This window comes from Catharus ustulatus, chromosome 27, assembly GCF_009819885.2.
Source record: "Catharus ustulatus isolate bCatUst1 chromosome 27, bCatUst1.pri.v2, whole genome shotgun sequence".
Classification (NCBI taxonomy): Eukaryota; Metazoa; Chordata; class Aves; order Passeriformes; family Turdidae; genus Catharus; species Catharus ustulatus.
In genome coordinates this window covers 379,377-397,043 of record NC_046247.1, presented here as the reverse complement: position 1 = coordinate 397,043, position 17,667 = coordinate 379,377, and the positions used below count along the sequence as shown (strand labels likewise).

At 60.0% G+C, this 17,667-nt stretch overlaps 1 protein-coding gene and 1 long non-coding RNA gene across 4 annotated transcripts; both read left to right on the top strand.

Annotated features, from left to right (window-relative positions):
- The first annotated feature begins 21 nt into the window (after window positions 1–21).
- LOC122149456 lies at window positions 22–1,516 on the top strand. Its single transcript, XR_006163120.1, has 3 exons — window positions 22–667; window positions 833–946; window positions 1,409–1,516. It is a non-coding gene; the product is annotated as an uncharacterized LOC122149456 (long non-coding RNA).
- An 808-nt stretch (window positions 1,517–2,324) lies between these two features.
- On the top strand, window positions 2,325–17,031 carry PLEKHA2 (pleckstrin homology domain containing A2). Of its 3 annotated transcripts, none has more exons than XM_033081393.2 (12): window positions 2,325–2,605; window positions 6,360–6,523; window positions 6,875–6,931; window positions 8,318–8,366; window positions 8,460–8,557; window positions 10,715–10,861; window positions 12,031–12,168; window positions 13,159–13,227; window positions 13,343–13,413; window positions 13,961–14,024; window positions 14,276–14,353; window positions 14,452–17,031. In XM_033081393.2, the coding sequence occupies exons 2-12, from the start codon at window positions 6,383–6,385 to the stop codon at window positions 14,788–14,790; spliced, it is 1,251 nt and encodes a 416-aa protein (XP_032937284.1). In that variant the 5' UTR covers window positions 2,325–2,605; window positions 6,360–6,382; the 3' UTR covers window positions 14,791–17,031. The 3 variants fall into 3 exon arrangements, with proteins under 3 accessions (XP_032937284.1, XP_032937283.1, XP_032937285.1); XM_033081392.1 differs by lacking the exon at window positions 2,325–2,605 and adding an exon at window positions 3,561–3,647; XM_033081394.2 differs by lacking the exon at window positions 2,325–2,605 and adding an exon at window positions 5,496–5,758.
- The last annotated feature ends 636 nt before the right edge of the window (window positions 17,032–17,667 follow it).

Genomic DNA, 17,667 nt, shown 5'->3' with positions numbered 1-17,667 from the left:
TGCCCCTGCCCTGTGCCCACCGTGCCCACCGCTCCCCTGCCCCGTGCTGCTCCCACCCCTGCAGGAAAAGGATCTTTTGGGGGGAAGGTGGCTTTCTCCTTTGAGTACCACCAAGAGAAGCCCCCTGTGCAGTGCCCAGCAGGGACCACAGAGTCGCCAGCTCTGGTGGAGGCTCCGGAGCCAAACCCTGCAGCCTCTCGTGGCTGGAGCTGTGTTTCCCTGCTAAAACTCGGTTCCTCCAAGGCATAACCACAAAAAGCCGCTGTAAAAGCTAGGGGCTGGATGCGCTGCTCACAGCAATGGCACGGAGTGGGGGCAGCTCTGGACAGCTTCAGGATCCCTGGACCAAGGCACGGTGAGCGTGGCTGTGGTTTTAGCTCAGGATGGAAGGCTGTCCCACGCTGTACAGCACAGCCCAGCAGCGGCAGCCGGGTCGCTGTGGGTTAAGGGAAGGCGCTTCCCGGCTTCTGAGCCCGTGAAATCCCGGGTTTCCCCATTCCCGGGTTTTCTCTCGCTGGGGTGAAGGTGGAAGCTCCGGGCAGGAGCCACGAGAGGGCTCTGCTCGTCAGCAAAGCGGGGACGAGCTTCGCTTCCAGCACCAGCGCTGGCTTATCCAGCCCCATCGAAATCACGGAATTCGCATTTCAGGCAGCAGCAGGATCTTCAGGTTTGGGTTTTTCTGGGGTGTGTGTGTGCTTGGAGGGGTCACACAGCTCTTGCACCTATCGGCTCTGACGCTCAGGAGAGAAGGGCCGGAGCCCCACCGGCTGTCGGGGCTCTGGGACAGTCACGGTCACTGTCACTGTCACTCCTCCTCCTCATCCTCACCCAGGTAAAGCACTGAAATGCTACAAATGCGTCGCATCCAACGAGAACGACTGCAACCAGCAGGGATCCCACAGCTGCCCGCAGTACGCCGACGCCTGCTCCACGATCACCGCACCCAGTGAGCGCCTCGGCCGGGGCTCCGGGGGCACTGGGGGCACTGGGGGAACTGGAGGCACTGGGGGCTCCGGGGGCACTGGAGGCACTGGGGGCTCTGGGGGCACTGGGGGAACTGGAGGCACTGGGGGCTCCGGGAGCTCTGGGGGCACTGGGGGCACTGGGGGCACTGGGGGCACTGGGGGCTCCGGGGGCTCCGGGGGCACTGGGGGCACTGGGCGCTCCGGGGGAAGGGGGGTAGGACCGTAGCGCCTTGGAGGGGACCGGAGGGCGAGGGGACCTGCCGGGGCGGAGCGGGAGGTGGTTTCTCCTCGTGAGAGATCCTTTTATTGGCCCCCGCACCGCGCTGTGCTGGGACTGAGGAGCTCCTTCTCCTCTGCCGGTGAATCCCCGGGTCCTGGGGGTGCCTGACCCCGTGTCGCGGGTCCCGGGGGTGCCTGACCCCCGTGTCCCCCTTTCCTTGCAGACAGCGTCATTAAATCCTGCTCCTACAAGTCCTTCTGTGACCAGGCGCGCCGCGGCGGCTCCGGCGGGGCCACCGTGCGCTGCTGCTTCGGCGACGAGTGCAACGGGCCGGCCCGGGGCTACCGGAACGGCGGCGGGAGCAGCCCGCCGGCCCTGGCCCTGCTGGCCACCGCGCTGGCCGGGACGCTGCTGCTGGGCTGGCTCTGAGGGCTCGCTCGGCGTGGCCGGGCCGGGGTAGCTGCTCTAGCCTAGGGACACGGGCGGGGGGCTCTGCCGGACCCATCGCCGCCGGTCCAATAAACGCTGCCGTTCAGAACCGCGCTCGCAGCCTCTCATTGCCGGGGAAACCAAAACCGCGGGAGAACGAATGGAGCGGGTTTGGCTTCTGGTGCCAAACCCCGCAGGGCTTTGCCAGGCAGAGCCCGGGACCCCAGCGCAGGTTCGCCCCCTCCCCTTTGGCCCAACAGAGACGCTTTGGGGCTGCTTTCTGCAGCCTGAGGCTCGGCTCAGAGCGGTTTCTGTGGCTGCGAAGGCGTGGGGGAGATCTGGGGCTGCAGGTGGACCCGCAGCTCAAAGCTCTGCTAGAAAGGCCCCCAAGAGTGGTCGGTAAGGCTTGGTTTTGTGAGGGAGAATGGTAAAACTGAGTAAACAGAGTGAGAACAGAAAGGGGAATGATGAAGGGAGTGAAGGATGGCTGGGACCATGAGAACTTGAGGATTTGACCGCAAGAACTGTAATGAGCAGCAAACAGCAGCCGTGTGCTGGAGTCTGCCCCAGTCAGCACATGAGGAAAAGGGGAACAGGAGCTGAAACCGAAAAGAGCAAGTTTGAACAGAAGAAAAGAAGAAATTCAGCACGTGCGGATCCCGCCGCGGCACTCGCAGCTGGAGGATGCTGCTGGAGCAGAGCACTCGGTGAGTGCTGGAGGGTGACGGGGTCAGAAGCGCTGCAGAACACGGACATGGTCGTGTGGAGGTTCACCAGCCTGGAGGGACGCCGGGCTGCTGCCGCCGGAGGGGAGCATCCGGAAAGCAGATTATTCCCTGTCTGCTGTGGATCCTGCTCCTTCCCCGGGCACACAAACGCTGTTCTCCTGCGGGGGGCTCTGGCTGCTGGCGAAATCCCCAAAGGTCCTGGGGCAGAGACGGATTTCCCGGGATTTCCCTCGTGCCCCTTCATCTGCTAATGGGGTGTCTCGGTGAGTTCAGGGGCCGTACCCCCACACAGGTTACAGCAGAAAAACGCGTTGGGAAATCCAGGAGAGCTGCCAGGCTCTGGGAATGAGGGGAGAGCAGCGCTGAGTCGCTGCCGTGTGACCCCGCACAGAGCCCAGCTCTCGGTAAAATCCCCCGTGGAACAGTTTAGTTTGCACGGGCAGGGACCGGGAGAGGGGGAGGCAGCGGTGGCGGGGCAGGGCTCCAGACCTCCGGGATGCCGGGAGCAGGCAGCCAGGCGTGGGAAGGAGCGGACGAGCGTGGGTCGGACACGGCTTCGGGTGTCCGTGAGCCATAACCCTGCGCACCCTCGGCAGCAGCAGCGCCGGGATCGGTTTCACCCGCGCCGGGAGAAAGTGCTCCGGGGCCAGATGGAGTTTCGGAGAGAACGTGGGGCTTCCCCTGGGCGGCACGGGGGAGGCAGCAGATGTCACCTGCTCCCAAATCCACCCTGAGCTCACTCCAGCAGCAGCTTTCCCAAGGGATGCCCTTGCAGGAGCCGCGACCCGAACCGGGCGGCTCATTTCCATCATCATCATCCTCAAGCACAGACTTTTGTGTCGGGTCTGGGGGGGTTCACCCAGAATGGGAGGGCCCCGAGCCTGGGACTGGGCAGCCCTGGGGGACGCAGAGGACCCGCATCAGGCTGGCCCTGGCCCCGCACCGGGCTCCCCTCCCCTGCAGCCCCCGCGGCGGCGGCCCGGGCCCGCGGCAGGTGCGCGGGACGGACACGCACGGACGGACGGACGGCGATGGGACGGAGGGACGGACACCGACCCCCCGCCCCGCGGAGCCGCCCCGCGCCCCGCACTCACATCCGGGGCCGGGTTTGCTAATGACAGACGTAATTAACCCGGAAAGAAGCGACGGCGGAGCCAGGGGCACACCCCCTCCGCCGCCCGCCCGCCCGTCCGTCCGTCCGTCCGTCTGTCCGTCCGTCCTCCTCCCAGCGCTGCCCGGCGTGCGCAGCGCCCGCAGCCCCGGCTCGGCCCGGCCCCCCCGCCATGAGCCCAGGGACAGCGCGGGGTAAGTGCGGGGGACACGGGGACACGGGGACACGCGGGCAGCGCTGCCTCTCGAGAGACCCCGCGGGCCGGGCTGCGAGCCCTCGCTGTCCCATCCCCATCCTCCCTTCCGTGCCGGCATCGTCCGAGCCCCACGGCTCCGGGGCCGGCGGGGAGGCGGCCCCAGAGCTGTTCCCGTCCCTGGCGGAGGCTCCGGTTCCTGCAGCTGCACCGGGGGCAGCGGGGCTGCAGCGGAGCCCCCGCCGTGCGAGCGGCTCCTGCCCGACGGCTCCTGCAGCCGAGAGCCGCGGACGGGGCAGCGGGGACAGCCAGGGGGGCTCTGCCGGAGCCGAGGGGTCCCCGTGGGAGCTCCGGAAATGCTGCAGGCACCGTCCTCCCCGAAAGTCTGGGGTTTTGGAGGCACGCGTGTGCGGGGATCAGGGTTTGCCGCTGTTCTGCGTGGTCTCCGACTCTCTGTGGCAGATGAAGAGCTGCACCCAGCTCCCCTCGACAGCTTGGTGGTTTCATTAATATCGGGAATTGGTAGGAGGGGGTCCCGGGGCGCTGCCTACCCCGTGTGTGTGTCTGTGGGTCGGGACAGAGGCGGCGGGGTGAGCTCGGAGCTGCTCTGCAGTGGCAGGTGAGAGGAAGCGGTGCTGCGGCTCGGCTCAGCCCTCCCGGCACGGGGGGGTCACGCTGCACCCCGGGGGCACCGGGACAGCTCGGGCGGGCGGCTGGCAGCGAGGAGGATGAGGAGGATGCTGTGGGTGCCCGCAGGTGCGATGGGCGCTGTGCAGGAGGTGCCGGAGATGCTCCCGGCAGCGCTGCCCTGATGCTCTGGTGCCCCATTGACTCGGGTTTTATTGCTGCAGTGCTCCTGGGCTGCTCTGGGACAGAGCAGGGCACAGGCAGCTGTGACCGTGCAGTGGCATCCTGAGGTGCTTCCTGGAAAGTCTGGCTGTGTGGCTGCACACGAGGCCTCTGAGCCACCCGCGGCTGCAGAGGGGACTTGGGTGCTGCCTGGACAGTGCCCTGCAGCTCCTGCCTCTCCCTGGGGAGCACTTCCCTTTAGGCAGGGGTGGTTTTGCTGTAAATCTTCTTCTGTAGCCCAATTGCTTGCCATGTCATTCACCGAGTCAGGAAAGGGGTGTCTCTTCTGGTGGGATATGGTGACTGAAAAAGTGGCAAGTGAGTTACTTCAGAGGTAGGAAAGAGTCCTGGAAGTCTCTGATATGCTTCACTAGAAAACTGAGAATTTCCTGGCCCTCCTGGATTTCCTGAGCAGGGTACCCCACATGTTAGCACAGCTGGAGATGCTACTTTTATAATTTTCTTATGGAAAAGTGCAGTTCTTGGTGGCTCCAAAGAGAGATCATTTATGTCCTGGGGGCAGTGGGATGTGAGGGACAGGAACCTGGCTGACTTGGTGCAGAGTGTGGGGCAATCCCAATCTCCTCTGCCCAGAGGTTTGTGCAGCCTGAGGTCGGTGTGCACAGAAGGGCTGAGCTGGTTTGTGATGAGCCTGTGGTAAGGAGGGATGGTGGTGCTGGGACATGGAGACTCCCAAGAGGTGTCCATGGGGCTGGGGCTCTTCTCTGTGCTGCCTGTGGCACACTCTGCCTCTTCCTCATCCACCTCCTAAGCAGAAATCTCTAGACCTCTGCTGTCAGCAGAAGGAAGGGTTTAAGAGGTTTTGTCTGAAGGTGTTGGCATGGTTGAAAGGACCTGGGGATTGGTTTCCATGTGCTTCCTCACCACCAAAATAACCTCACAAAAAAGCAGTGAGACATGAAACAGGAACCCTTGTGCCAGGGCACTGTCATGGTCTGAAAGAACCTCTCCCCTTGCAGCATGGTCCCCATGAGCCAAGCCCCGCCACCCATCTCTGAAATGTTGGTGATAAACTGAGATCCTGACAGCAGGTTGACTCCTTTTCTGCCTCCTCTACCTTTGCAGCTGCACCCCAGCTCTTGCACAACCCTGCCTCCCCGGGCCCCACTCCACTGCAGCTCAAAAATAGTATTTCCTCCTTTTCTGCATGAGTTCTTTTATTTGTGTAGCTCTGCTTCTGGCACCTGCGCGATCACCACTCTCCTGCCAGACAAACCACACGGCCTCACTCACATCCTTTGGGTAACGGCTGCTCTCATCCCTGCCCTGCTGCCCTGCGCCGTGCCATGGGGACAGGGCTGTGCTGGCTCTGGATGTGTCCTGCCCGCGGTGCTGTGCCTGCTCCCCGCGGGCTGGCAATGCTGACAGCGCTCCCAGGACACTCCTGGAGGGGACAGTGCTGTGGGGAGGGTGCCTGTGGCAGACCTGGGCACACAGCGTGGCCCTGCTGTGATGGGTCATTGTTTTCCCTGCTGACTCCACATCCCGGCTGCACGGATTTTCTGCTGGAGTTGCAGATTGTTCCCCGTTTCCTGGGAGTGTGCTCAGGCTCTCTCTAGCACGCTGCTCTGGGATTATTTTTCACCACAGTTCTCAGGGGTCTGGTGTCTCGTGTCAGATCCTTTGTGGCTACTTTGTCCTGTCTCCTGGGGCCTGGTGGCTCCTGGGGCTGGCAGGGGTGGGTTGCTGAGCTGTCCCTTCCACGTCCCTCTGGAGAGCTCGGCTCTGGCTGGGTGGCTGTGCTGGACTCCTGGAACACCTGGCTGGGATGGGATGGGCTGGGGGGCTGCAGGAGCAGCTCCTTGGGGCGCAGAGCACCCACCATGCCTGCCCCACCCCGCAGGGTGATGCCAGAAGGAGCCCGGCATGCCGTACCTGGATCGGCAGAACCGTATCTGCGGCTTCCTGGACATCGAGGAAAATGAGACCTGTGGCAAGTTCCTGCGGAGGTATTTCATCCTGGACACCCAGGCCAACCACCTGCTGTGGTACATGGACAATCCTCAGGTAGGCACAGGAGCCAGGTGTGTCTGTAAAGCTGTCAGGGAGGCTGTAGGCACAGCCCAGCCTCCCCGGAGCTGGGCTCCTCCAGTCTCCCCAGGTCCTGTCTGCTGTGTCAGAGAATCCCATGGCGTGGCCACAACCAGGCTCCAGCCCTGCTGGGACCTCTGTGCTCTCCAGGACTGTCCCAAGGAGCACAGCAGGGCTGAGGGGTGTGAGCTGAGCCAGGTGCAGCAGAGGGAAGTGGCTGAGCGTGGCAGCTGCAGCCTGACCCCAAGGGCACAAAGGACAGGCTGGATTGCCCCCGCCACCTTCTCCCTGTCATTTACCTCCCGCTGCTCATTCTGTGTGTTGCAGAACCTGGCCATTGGAGCAGGTGCTGTGGGATCCCTGCAGCTGACCTACATCTCCAAGGTAATGCTGGGGTGGGGCAGAGGGAAGCTGGGTGCTCCCTGTGTTCCCCTTGTCCCTGTGGCATTCCCGGGAGAGGCGATGGCTCCTCCTGGGAGCACCCCAGGCCAGCTCCTGCTCCTGCCTGAGCTCGTGACCTTCTCCTGGGATGAAGCCTGGGTGGGGCTGTGGGGAGCAGGGAGGGACCCAGGATGGGGTGCAAGGTTGGGGTGCAGGAGGAAGAGGAGCTGCTCTGCTGTGAGGAAGGGCACGGGGTGGCCAGGACTGAATGGGGACAGGAGCGTGGTGCTGGTGTGAGCTGGGCACAGAGCTGGCACTGAGCTGAGCATTGAACAGGAGCTGTCCCTGTGCTCAGAGGGCAGTGCCCTGGAGGATGAGACCTCCTGGAATCTCCACTGTGTGTCCTGAGGCTGTTACCATTCTCCTTGGGAGGGCAGGAGCAGGGCAAGGAGCAGCAAGGGTTGCAGGGCAGAGGCAGTGGAGCTGAGGCTGAGACTGGAGAGTGGAGCTGGCACCACTGGTCTCCTCCTGCAAGCGGCCCCTCAGCTGCCCTGGGGGACTGGGGGGCTTGTGGCTGCCACGCCAGGCACAGCTCAGCTTTATCCTGGAGCTGGATTTAGCATTGGACAGATCTTTCTGTTCCTGCTGAATCATGATTTATAAATTAAGCGCAGATGAAGCAATGCTGGGAGGCTGAGCCTTCCCCATTTTGGAAAGAGCCTCACAAATTATATAGGTTTTAGTTTAAATGGAAATTGCTGCAGGACAGCATTTGGTCACAAACTGCGGGGTTGGGTTCTGTCGGTGGCTGGAACTACCAACAGTAAATATACCAGAAAAATGGAGGTTTGCTTGAGAAAACATATTTAAAGCATTATGGACTGGCTTTGAAGGAGGAGGACTGTCAGAATAAATACTCCATGAATGCTGTTTGTGGAGCCTCAAGGAATATTATTCTTATATAAATGATTCCTACTCTTCAGGGAAAAACCACCACTATTTTCCCTCAATTCTCTTAATTGCTGATGAGAGTGACTGTGTTAATCCAGAAGAATGGATGTTTTCAGGTCCTTTGAAAGCTTTCTGCCCCTGCTGCAGCTCAGCCAGTGCCCGAGGGGATGCAGGGGATGGAAGTCCTGGCTGTGCTGACCTTCCCCTGGGACCCTCTGCTGCACTGGTCCGTGTTGTTGTGACACGGGCCAGCTCCCCTCAGCTGCCACAGCTGGGCTGTAGCTCAGTTCTCCTGATCAGTGGGGTCCTGCTCAGGGTCGTGTCTGGGGTGGCAGAGCCCAGCAGGGAGCAGGGTGGGTGGGTGGGAACTTGCAGCTCTTGTGCCCACCATGGCATGTGCTGTTATCTCTGATTTTTCCCTGATTTGCTCTGTCGCAGGTTAGCATTGCCACCCCCAAACAGAAGCCTAAAACTCCGTTCTGCTTTGGTGAGTGGGTGGGGTGGTGGGGGGCTCTGTGGGGACCCTGCCCCACAAATCCTGGCTGCTGCCAACTCTCCTTGTCCTTCCCTCCCCTGGCAGTTATCAACGCTCTGTCCCAGCGCTATTTCTTGCAAGCCAGTGACCAAAAGGACCTGCAGGACTGGGTGGAGGCGCTGAACAGGGCCAGTAAGATCACGGTAGGTTATTAATGCTCCTCTCAATTGTTCCTTCCACCGTCCCCAGGGATCCTTATGGCTGGTCCACATCCCCTCCTGCTCCAGGCACTCCTCCTCCTATTGCTCCTGGCCCAGCCACCTCCTCACTGTGGCTGTCAAAGGGTGCCTTCATTGTGCTTCAGTAACTAATTTATTCAGTTTTTATTCTCCCTGGAACGCCGGCTCCTGTGCTGAGGCCAGCGAGTGCCCCGCACTGTGAGCAGGCTGCATCCAGAGGGGCTCATCTGCCATCTCCAGCCTGTGCTGTGTGCTCACAGAGCCGTGAGCTGATGCTCACTGACCCAGCCCCAGCAGCGTCTGTGCTCTGCAGCTGCCCCAGGGATGAGCTGTGCTCCCAGCCTGGGGTGAACTCAGCTGGCAGCGCCTGCACCGGGGGCTCGGGAGCTCCAGGAGCTCCTGCCTGGATGTGGGGGTCCCTGAAAGGGCTGGGGGCTTCTGCTGAGCTGCACTGAGCAGTGGGGCCAGTGCACAACGTGAGCAGAGTTTTACTGGGTCATGCACTGATGCGTGTTGTTTATGGTATGTAAACTGAATGTAAGGAAAAATCATGTAAGCAGTTTGATTGGAGCCTATCCATGAGTTTTTTCTTTAAAATCCCTGGGGTGCCACGTTGTTGTCTCTGTGGGAAACTCATCTGCAAGAGCAGACCTAGCTTGTGTTCTTTCTTTCTCTGTAAATGCAGTAATTGTGACAACCTTTGCACTTGCAGCTGCCAGACTGCGCTGGCTTGTGCCTTCTCCTTCTGGGTCCAGCTGATATTGGCCACAGATTCACCTCCAGAGACTGGCAGAGCTGTGGCAGAGCCTGCCTGCCTGTGCTGGGTGTGCTGGCAGCAGTTTCCTGCAGGGTCGCTGCCTCTGGGCAGGCTGTGGGGCAGGGGGATCGTGCCAGGCTGGCAGAGGGGGAGCTGGGCTGGCAGCAGCGCGAGAGGCAGCTTGTGCTCCTGCAAGGAGCCGTGGTGATTTCCATGCCCTGATTCTGGGCAGCCCTTCCCGACTCTGGCTGTGTCCCAGCTGGACCGGCTCATCCAGCCCTTCAGGGAGGAGCTGTCCTGGGCTGGCTGGGAATCCCAGGGCTGAGGGATGGGGGAGATGCTGGGAAACCCAGGGCTGTGGGATGGGGGAGATGCTGTGAATCCCAGGGCTGAGGGATGGGGGAGATGCTGTGAATCCCAGGGCTGAGGGATGGGGGAGATGCTGTGAATCCCAGGGCTGTGGGGTGGGGGAGATGCTGTGAATCCCAGGGCTGAGGGATGGGGGAGATGCTGTGGATCCGAGGGATGGGGGAGATGCTGGGAAGCCCAGGGCTGTGGGATGGGGGAGATGCTGTGAATCCCAGGGCTGAGGGGTGGGGGAGATGCTGGGAATCCCAGGGCTGAGGGATGGGGGAGATGCTGTGAATCCCAGGGCTGAGGGATGGGGGAGATGCTGTGAATCCCAGGGCTGAGGGATGGGGGAGATGCTGGAAAACCCAGGGCTGTGGGATGGGGGAGATGCTGTGGAAGCCAGGGCTGTGGGATGGGGGAGATGCTGTGAATCCCAGGGCTGTGGGGTGGGGGAGATGCTGCCACTCTGCCCTGCTCTGTGGGGTTGGCTTTAGGGGAGCTGAAGTGCAGGGCTGGGAAGGGAAACTTTGGAATTCCCCTTTCTGTCCAGAGCCAGGTGGCAGAGGGAAGGAGCTGGGAAGGGAAGGGGAGGATGCCCGTGCTGGGATTTGTGGTGCTGCAGCCCAGCCTCTGCCCAGGGGTGTGGGGTGCTCACGGGGGACGTGGCCAGCGCTGGGGTCACGGCAGAGCCCGGCTGCCCCGCCTCGTTAGCCAGACCCTGCTGCTCATTAAGCCTGGCTGTAAGTGGAGCGGGGACAATTGAAAGAGCAAGTGTCCCACAAACTCACTGAGCTGCAGAGGGAAATCACAGCCTGTGAAGGGATGTTTAATCACTGAGCTGCTCTCATCTCTTCGGGTGTCTCCTGTCACCTGGGGGTTCCACACCCTCCCTAACTGAGGTGCTTGGTTTTTGAAGGGATGTTGCTGCATTAGACAGGATGGATGCCCAGAGCAGGTGTGGGGATGCCCAGCATGGTCACGCTGTGCCCCTCATCCCTTCCTGTCTCCCACAGGTGCCAAAGGGTGGCAGCGTCCCACCAGCCACTGAAATCACCAAGCCTCCAGTGGTGGCCCAGGCCCAGGACAGGAAGCCCCAGGTGGCTTACAAAACTGAGATCGTTGGTGGGGTGGTGGTCCACACACCCATCTCCATCAACCAGGTGAGCTGGGCTGCACTGTCAGTTCTGGAAGCAGAAATTTGCAGTTTGCAGCGTGCCTGCAAACCCTTCCCCTGCAGGTATAAAGGGCTGCTTGGGCACCCTCAACAACCCTGCTCTGCTCACTCTGAGGTGTGAGGAGGAGGTCATGAATCTGCTTGGTTTCCTGCCCGTGGCCATCCACCCACGTGTCCTGGGTGCAAACCCCCTCTTTAGGTACCAGGGCAAAGGAACCTGAGTCTGGTGCCCCACAGCAGCCACAGGGACTGTCCCAGGGCCCTGGCTGGCACTTGCTGTGGCTCTGTGTCCCCTTCCCTGGCACGCAGCTGGGTGTGCACGTGGCCATCAGCGTCTCCCACGTTTGGGCTCTTGTCCAGCTCTGGGTCTCACTTCAGCTCTTATCGGTGGCAGCACTAAAAATAGAGAATTAGATCATTGCAGCAGTTTCTGCTGGCAGATGTTTTTAACACTTCCCTGGCCACAGGGTTTGGCAGGATGCAGAGGTGTGCAGAGGGTTGTGTGGTGCAGAGGGGTTTTTTGGAGGTGGTGCATCAGCTGCCAGAATATTTCCGTGCTGTTGCAGTTTCCCCCGTGTGAAATGGCCATTCCCCTGCTGCAGCTTCCTGGGCGGGTCCGTGGTTTCCTGGCTGTGCCCCAGCCGGTGCTGCTCCACAACTGCAGTGGGGAGTCCCACGCTCTGGCTGCACCCCAGACCGGCCAGGAGCATCACCCCAGACCGGCCAGGAGCATCACCCCAGCTCCTGGGCATGGGACACTGCCAGGGGTGTCCCCACCTCTGGCTCTGGACACCACATCTGTAGTGCCTGGCACAGCTCTGGGTGTGGGTGGCATCCCCATGGGATGCAGGGGATTACCTTCAGCCCTCAGACTGCTCTTCTGCAGCCCTTCTGATTTCTTGTTTTTAACACATGGTTGCCAAAAGGGTGAATAAGTACCAGGGCAGCAGCCCAGAAAGCTGCACACAGTGAGAGAACATCAGCTCTGGGCTCTGGCTCGTTCCCTGCCCTGCTCAGCCTTTCACACACTTCACTCGGGGCTTGTGTCAGGGGCTGTTCCCTGCAGCAGGGATGGCATGTCCTGCAGCTGGGACGGGATTTCCTGCAGCAGGGATGCCCTGGGTGCTCACACTGGCTCTGTTCTCCCGCCCGCAGGACGCTGGGGAGGGCAGTGAGGTGGCTGCACACCCTCTGCTGCGGCGCTCGCAGAGCTACATCCCCCCCTCGGCCACCAAGCCACCTGCAGGGCCCCCCGTGCTCAAGAGCGGCTTCTGTGTCAAGCAGGGCAACGTGGTGAGTGCAGGGATGTGGTGAGTGAGTGCAGGGATCATGGTGAGTGAGTGCAGGAATCATGGTGAGTGAGTGCAGGGATGTGGTGAGTGCAGGAATCATGGTGAGTGAGTGCAGGAATCATGGTGAGTGAGTGCAGGGATGTGGTGAGTGCAGGAATCATGGTGAGTGAGTGCAGGATTATGGTGAGTGAGTGCAGGAATCATGGTGAGTGAGTGCAGGGATGTGGTGAGTGCAGGGATCGTGGTGAGTGAGTGCAGGATTATCGTGAGTGAGTGGAGGGATCGTGGTGAGTGCAGGATCATGGTGAGTGCAGGAATCGTGGTGAGTGAGTGCAGGGATGTGGTGAGTGCAGGATCATGGTCAGTGCAGGATCATGGTGAGTGAGTGCAGGATTATTGTGAGTGAGTGCAGAATCATGGTGAGTGTAGGGATGTGGTGAGTGCAGGGATCGTGGTCAGTGCAGGATCATGGTGAGTGAGTGCAGGAATTGTGGTCAGTGCAGGGATGTGGTGAGTGGAGGGATCATGGTGAGTGCAGGAATTGTGGTGAGTGAGTGCAGGATTATTGTGAGTGAGTGCAGAATCATGGTGAGTGTAGGGATGTGGTGAGTGCAGGATCATGGTGAGTGCAGGAATCGTGGTGAGTGAGTGCAGGAATCATGGTGATTGAGTGCAGGGATCGTGGTGAGTGAGTGCAGGGATCGTGGTGAGTGAGTGCAGGGATCGTGGTGAGTGAGTGCAGGATCATGGTGAGTGAGTGCAGGGATCATGGTGAGTGCAGGGATGTGGTGAGTGCAGGATCATGGTCAGTGCAGGATCATGGTGAGTGAGTGCAGGGATCATGGTGAGTGCAGGATCATGGTGAGTGCAGGGATTGTGGTGAGTCAGTGCAGGATCACGGTGAGTGCACCACTGTGGGGGTGCTCTGGATGCAGCACCTGGACAGAGAGCATCGGGGCTGAGCACTGAGCAATCTCCTCCTCCTTTGCAGAGGAAGAGCTGGAAGCGGCGGTTCTTCGTCCTGGATGAGTTTTCCATCAGTTACTACAAGTGTGAGCAGGTGAGCAGCTCCCCCAGGACCTGAGCACTGCTGCTGTGCTGCACAGGGGCCTCGGGGGAGGCACATCCCAGTCCTGGGGCCACCAAGCCCACCACTGTCTCCTGTCCCTCTGCAGGACAAGGAGCCTCTGCGTTCCATTCTCCTGAAGGATGTTTGCAAGACCCACGAGTGCCTGGTCAAGTCTGGGTAATGCTCCTACCCGTGTTTCCCTGCCCTGCCTGGCTCGGGCCAGAGCTGCCAGCAGGAGCTTGGGCTGCTCCAGCTGCTCGTGGGAAGTGGCTCTCGAGGTGTTTGCCTCAAACTAGCCCAGGCGGCTGCAGAGTCTCGGGAACAAGTTATTGCAGCAAACACTGATAAAATCAGAGTAACCTAAAGACTTGCAATGAAAAATAACCTAGGAAAACAAACCTCTTCAGCTAAAGTAAAAGTATAATGTTTTAATGTGTTTCTGAACAGTTTATTCCTAATAAGTAACAGCAAGCTGATATTTAACATGAGCAGGGAATGCAGTGGATTGTGGTGGGGAGGGCAGGGGTTTGCTGGCTGATGGTAGAGCTGGGGTTTGCTGGCTGAAGTTCTCTGGGGATCTGGACCCTTCTCAGAATCCCAATGAGATCCAAGGTTTGCCTCCGATACATTCCTCCCCAGCACGCTCCAGAGATGATGATAAATTCGGGTTTTTCTGTCCTCGATGGCTGCTGGGATGTGACTGTCTCTTCCTCACTGTTTCTAGTGACCTCCTGATGCGAGACAACCTCTTTGAAATCATAACGAGCTCCAGGACCTTCTACATCCAGGTGAGCAGCTGAGGCCAGGATCGTTTTTGGGGCAGAAGGGTCAGCCCTTGAGAAGAGGACTGTTCCCCAGAGCCCTTCAGCAGTGGACACGAGCAGAGCGGCTGTCACACCTGGGTGTGAGGCAGAGCTGGGGGGATTCTTCTCCCTTGGGATGGTTTGGGATAGGGGCTGTTTGTGGGAGCAGGAGGAGGCAGAGTGAGCCTGGGGGATGCCAGGACAGCTGAGGCTCAGCGTGGCTGCCGTGTTTGCAGGCAGACAGCCCCGAGGACATGCACAGCTGGATCCGGGCCATCACCGGGGCCGTGCAGGCCCTGAAAACGCGCCCCAGGGTAGGTCACGAACTTTCAGTGTCACATTTAGTGTCGAGTGGAGATGATGCCCATGCACAAGACGTGTGTTCAGTGCATTATCTGCCCTGTCCTTGCAGGAGATGTCCTTTGTGCGATGCAGCTCCGTGGCCAGGCCCGGGGCCTCCTCGGTCCCTTCGCAGCCGCGGCCGCCGGCGGAGGAGCGGCGAGCCTTGGGCAAGGCGCCCTCCACGTCCTCCTGGCAGCCCTGGACGCCGGTGCCGCGGGCCGAGGGGCAGCGGGCGGCGCTGGGGGAGCTGCCAGCCCCGCTCGGGGACCCGCCGGCAGTGCCCGCGGAGCGCCAGGGCCGCGCCGTGCCAGGGCCGCGCCTGCGGCACCGCTCCGAGCCCCAGCAGCTCAAGGAGAAGCCCTTCGCCTTCGACCTGGACGATGAAAGCATCCGCACCTCGGACGTGTGACCGGGCACCGAGCCACCCCCGGCCCCGCCGGCCGCCTCCCAGCCTGCCGGGGTGCCTGGGGGTGGTTTGGGGTGCGAGGGGTCCCTTCCCTGCAGCACAGCCCTTCCCTGCGCTGCAGGATCCGTCTGGAGCCAGAGCTGCTGCCCTGCCCTGCAGGGAGCGGGTCCCTGCCTGCTCCTGCCCAGGCCTGGCCCCCGTGGTTCCGTGTCCTGGGAGCTGCTCACGGTGCAGGGCAGGAGGTGCTGGGGACCTGGCTGAGAGTCTTCTGCAATTGCACCCTTTCCCCACAGGTCTGGAGGAAGAGGCAGGAGGTCTTGGAGGGATGAGAGGGACTGTGGCCTTTCTTGTGTTTGGAAAATGTTTCTGTCCCCTTTGATGCTGCTCAGATTCCCCGGGGCAGAGCTGGGAGACACCAGCCTGCAGCTGCCCACTCAGGGGACTCACTGCAGCTTCCCCTTACAGTGACTTATTCCCTCCTGCCCACACAAGGGTGTATCAGCAATCTGCTGGGTTTTAATTATGTTTTTTTTTTATACCTGTGGCTCCTGTTGAACCCCAGCCTGGGGGGGTGCTCAGCCCCTCCAAAGGCTTTTGGTACCTCCTGAGCATGAGCCAGGGCAGGCAGTGGCAGTGACTCCCAGGTGGGAGCATCCTCAGGTGTGCTGTTGGTTGGTTTTGCAATGCACGCACAGACAGCCGTGCCAGGTGGGGAAGGGCCTTTAGTAAAAAGCAAAGAGCACCTGATGGAACTGGGCAGACTTGTCCGGCCAACTCCCCCGCTGCTGCCCGAGATGGAAACCAGCAGGAGTTTCTAGAGCAATGTGAATCGTCATTTCCATAACCAAATGAGCTCCTGTAGGTGTGATAAATAGTGTGTAGAAAATCCAGGTGTTCCCTGGCAGAGAGATCTCCTGATACCTTCACCCCACACGTGTGTGCAATCCCCGGGTGCCGAGCGAGACCTCGGCTTCCCTTGCTCTTCCCTGGCCGTGACTCGTCCTCCGCTCTGCCCAGCCCAGTGTGTTCCCCAGGAGCAGAACATCTGGTTTGTCCCAGCCCTTCTGGGGCCTCCAGCTGTTGACAGCTGTGCCTCAGCCTGAGCCTGAGCTTTGATTAGCCTGACCGACCTTAATGTGATTCCTTGTACCTTCCTGCACAGCAGAGGTACCTTCGTGCAGCTGGGGGAGCAGGAATGGGGTCCCCCAAGTTCAGGGGGAAGAGGGTCTCAAAGGGGATTGTGTGGAGGTGCTGGAGAGCACAGAGACCACGAAAATGAGTGGGAATCGTTGCAAACGGTACAGGACGAGTGTTAATGTTATTTAATTGTAGTTACCTAGATCCTGCTGTTGTTCCTTTTTCTGCTCCTTTTTGCTTTATTTGCACTAGAGTTTGAAACTTTCATTGTTTTAGGCTGACTTGCTGTTTGGCTCCTAACACTGTTTTGGAATGTTTTAGTAGTTTGGTAAGCCCATCCATCAGAGTCAGACTGTTCAGTAACAGCGTTCTGATCTCAGTTTTGAGAGCAGGGAATGCAGAGGGGTGATGGTTCTTGTGTGCAAGGCCTTGGAACCACAGACTCCCGAGTATTCCTGGTGGATAATTGCACAGTTTCCTCAGGCCTGGGAAGGTAAAGCAGAGGCTTGTTGCACAATTAAGTTTAATTATCCGGGAGCAGAAACTACCAGTGGCTCCAGCACAATTGCAACATTGCTCTTGCTCGTTCCCACCCTCCTGCATCCCCAGGACAGCAGGAAGGCTGAAGGTGAGGTTCAAACAAGTGAGGAGCTCAGCTCCAGAGCCGTCCATAGCCCAGGTGGGGCTGGCAGGGAGGGATTTCCCTCCCGTTCCAAAGGGCTGGGTGGATGCAGCCAGACCTTGCTGGAGCTTTGGGGTTATTTTAAAGCAAACTGGTTTCCCCTCACCCCTCTCACTCCTGGCTCAGGTGTGGGATGGACACGTCCCCCCAGCTGCTCCCTCCTGAAGCGTGTGCTGTGGGGCTGTGCTGGGTTTGGGGTGCCTTGTGGGGGCAGAGTGGTGGGACAGAGGGGTTTGCTGTTCCCACAGGGTTCCAGATGTTTCTGGAAGTGCTGGCTGGGGATTTCAAGTGCTCTTAGGGCTGGGCCCTCGCGTGGGCAGTGCTCTGTGGCTCCTGGGGTGGGAGCTGCCTGCCTCCCTCCTTCTGCCTGTAAATGCTGCAATGCCCTTTCCCCCTGTGTTTTTAAATAAAGAAGGAAATCCCAATTACTTTTTCTGCACTGTGTGCTTTGGGGTTGAACGCTGTCCCCAGCAGCGTGGGGGACACAGAGCAGCAGTTGGGGAGGTCCCAGTGGGTGCTCCCCATGCTCACCATGCTGCTGCCATGCACAGGGGAGGCGTTTTGGGTGGGGGGACCAGTGCAAGGTGAGGGCAGGGACATCACAACTCTTTCTGGCCCAAGGTCCCAGATGTTCCCTGGGGAGGAGGGAAGCTGCTGGACCAAGGTCCTGCTGGGAGCTGGCACTGGGGGCTGGGGACACAGGAGCTGTTAATGACAGCACATGGGATTTCTTTTCTTTTTTTCTTTCTGGGTCACTGCAGAATTTTTTCCCCTCCATGGACTTTGCAGCCCTGTTGTTCTGCTGAGGAATGGCATTTCCAGGACAAAGCTGCCCCCCGCCCCCCAGTCGAAGCTGCCAAACTGGGACCGTGTGTTTGCTGTTGTATCTCAAATGTGACTGGACATTTGCATACACAGATTTTGTGTCTGGCTCTGGCTGGGACTTGTTGCAGCTTCCTTTTCCCATTTTATTCAGCTTGGTAAGTTTTTAACCTGCAGCTGCTGGGGCTTCCTCTTTCGGGTGTGAGGTTCTCGCACCCTTTGGGTGCTGCAGGTGTCCT

Bases quoted from the DNA above. Each gene is read 5' to 3' on its own strand.
- PLEKHA2 (XM_033081393.2), top strand. From the start codon at position 6,383: ATGCCGTACCTGGATCGGCAGAACCGTATCTGCGGCTTCCTGGACATC. The intron at 10,862-12,030 runs GTGAGCTGGGCT...TCCCGCCCGCAG, and splicing joins CACCCATCTCCATCAACCAG to GACGCTGGGGAGGGCAGTGA. The intron at 13,228-13,342 runs GTGAGCAGCTCC...GTCCCTCTGCAG, and splicing joins GTTACTACAAGTGTGAGCAG to GACAAGGAGCCTCTGCGTTC.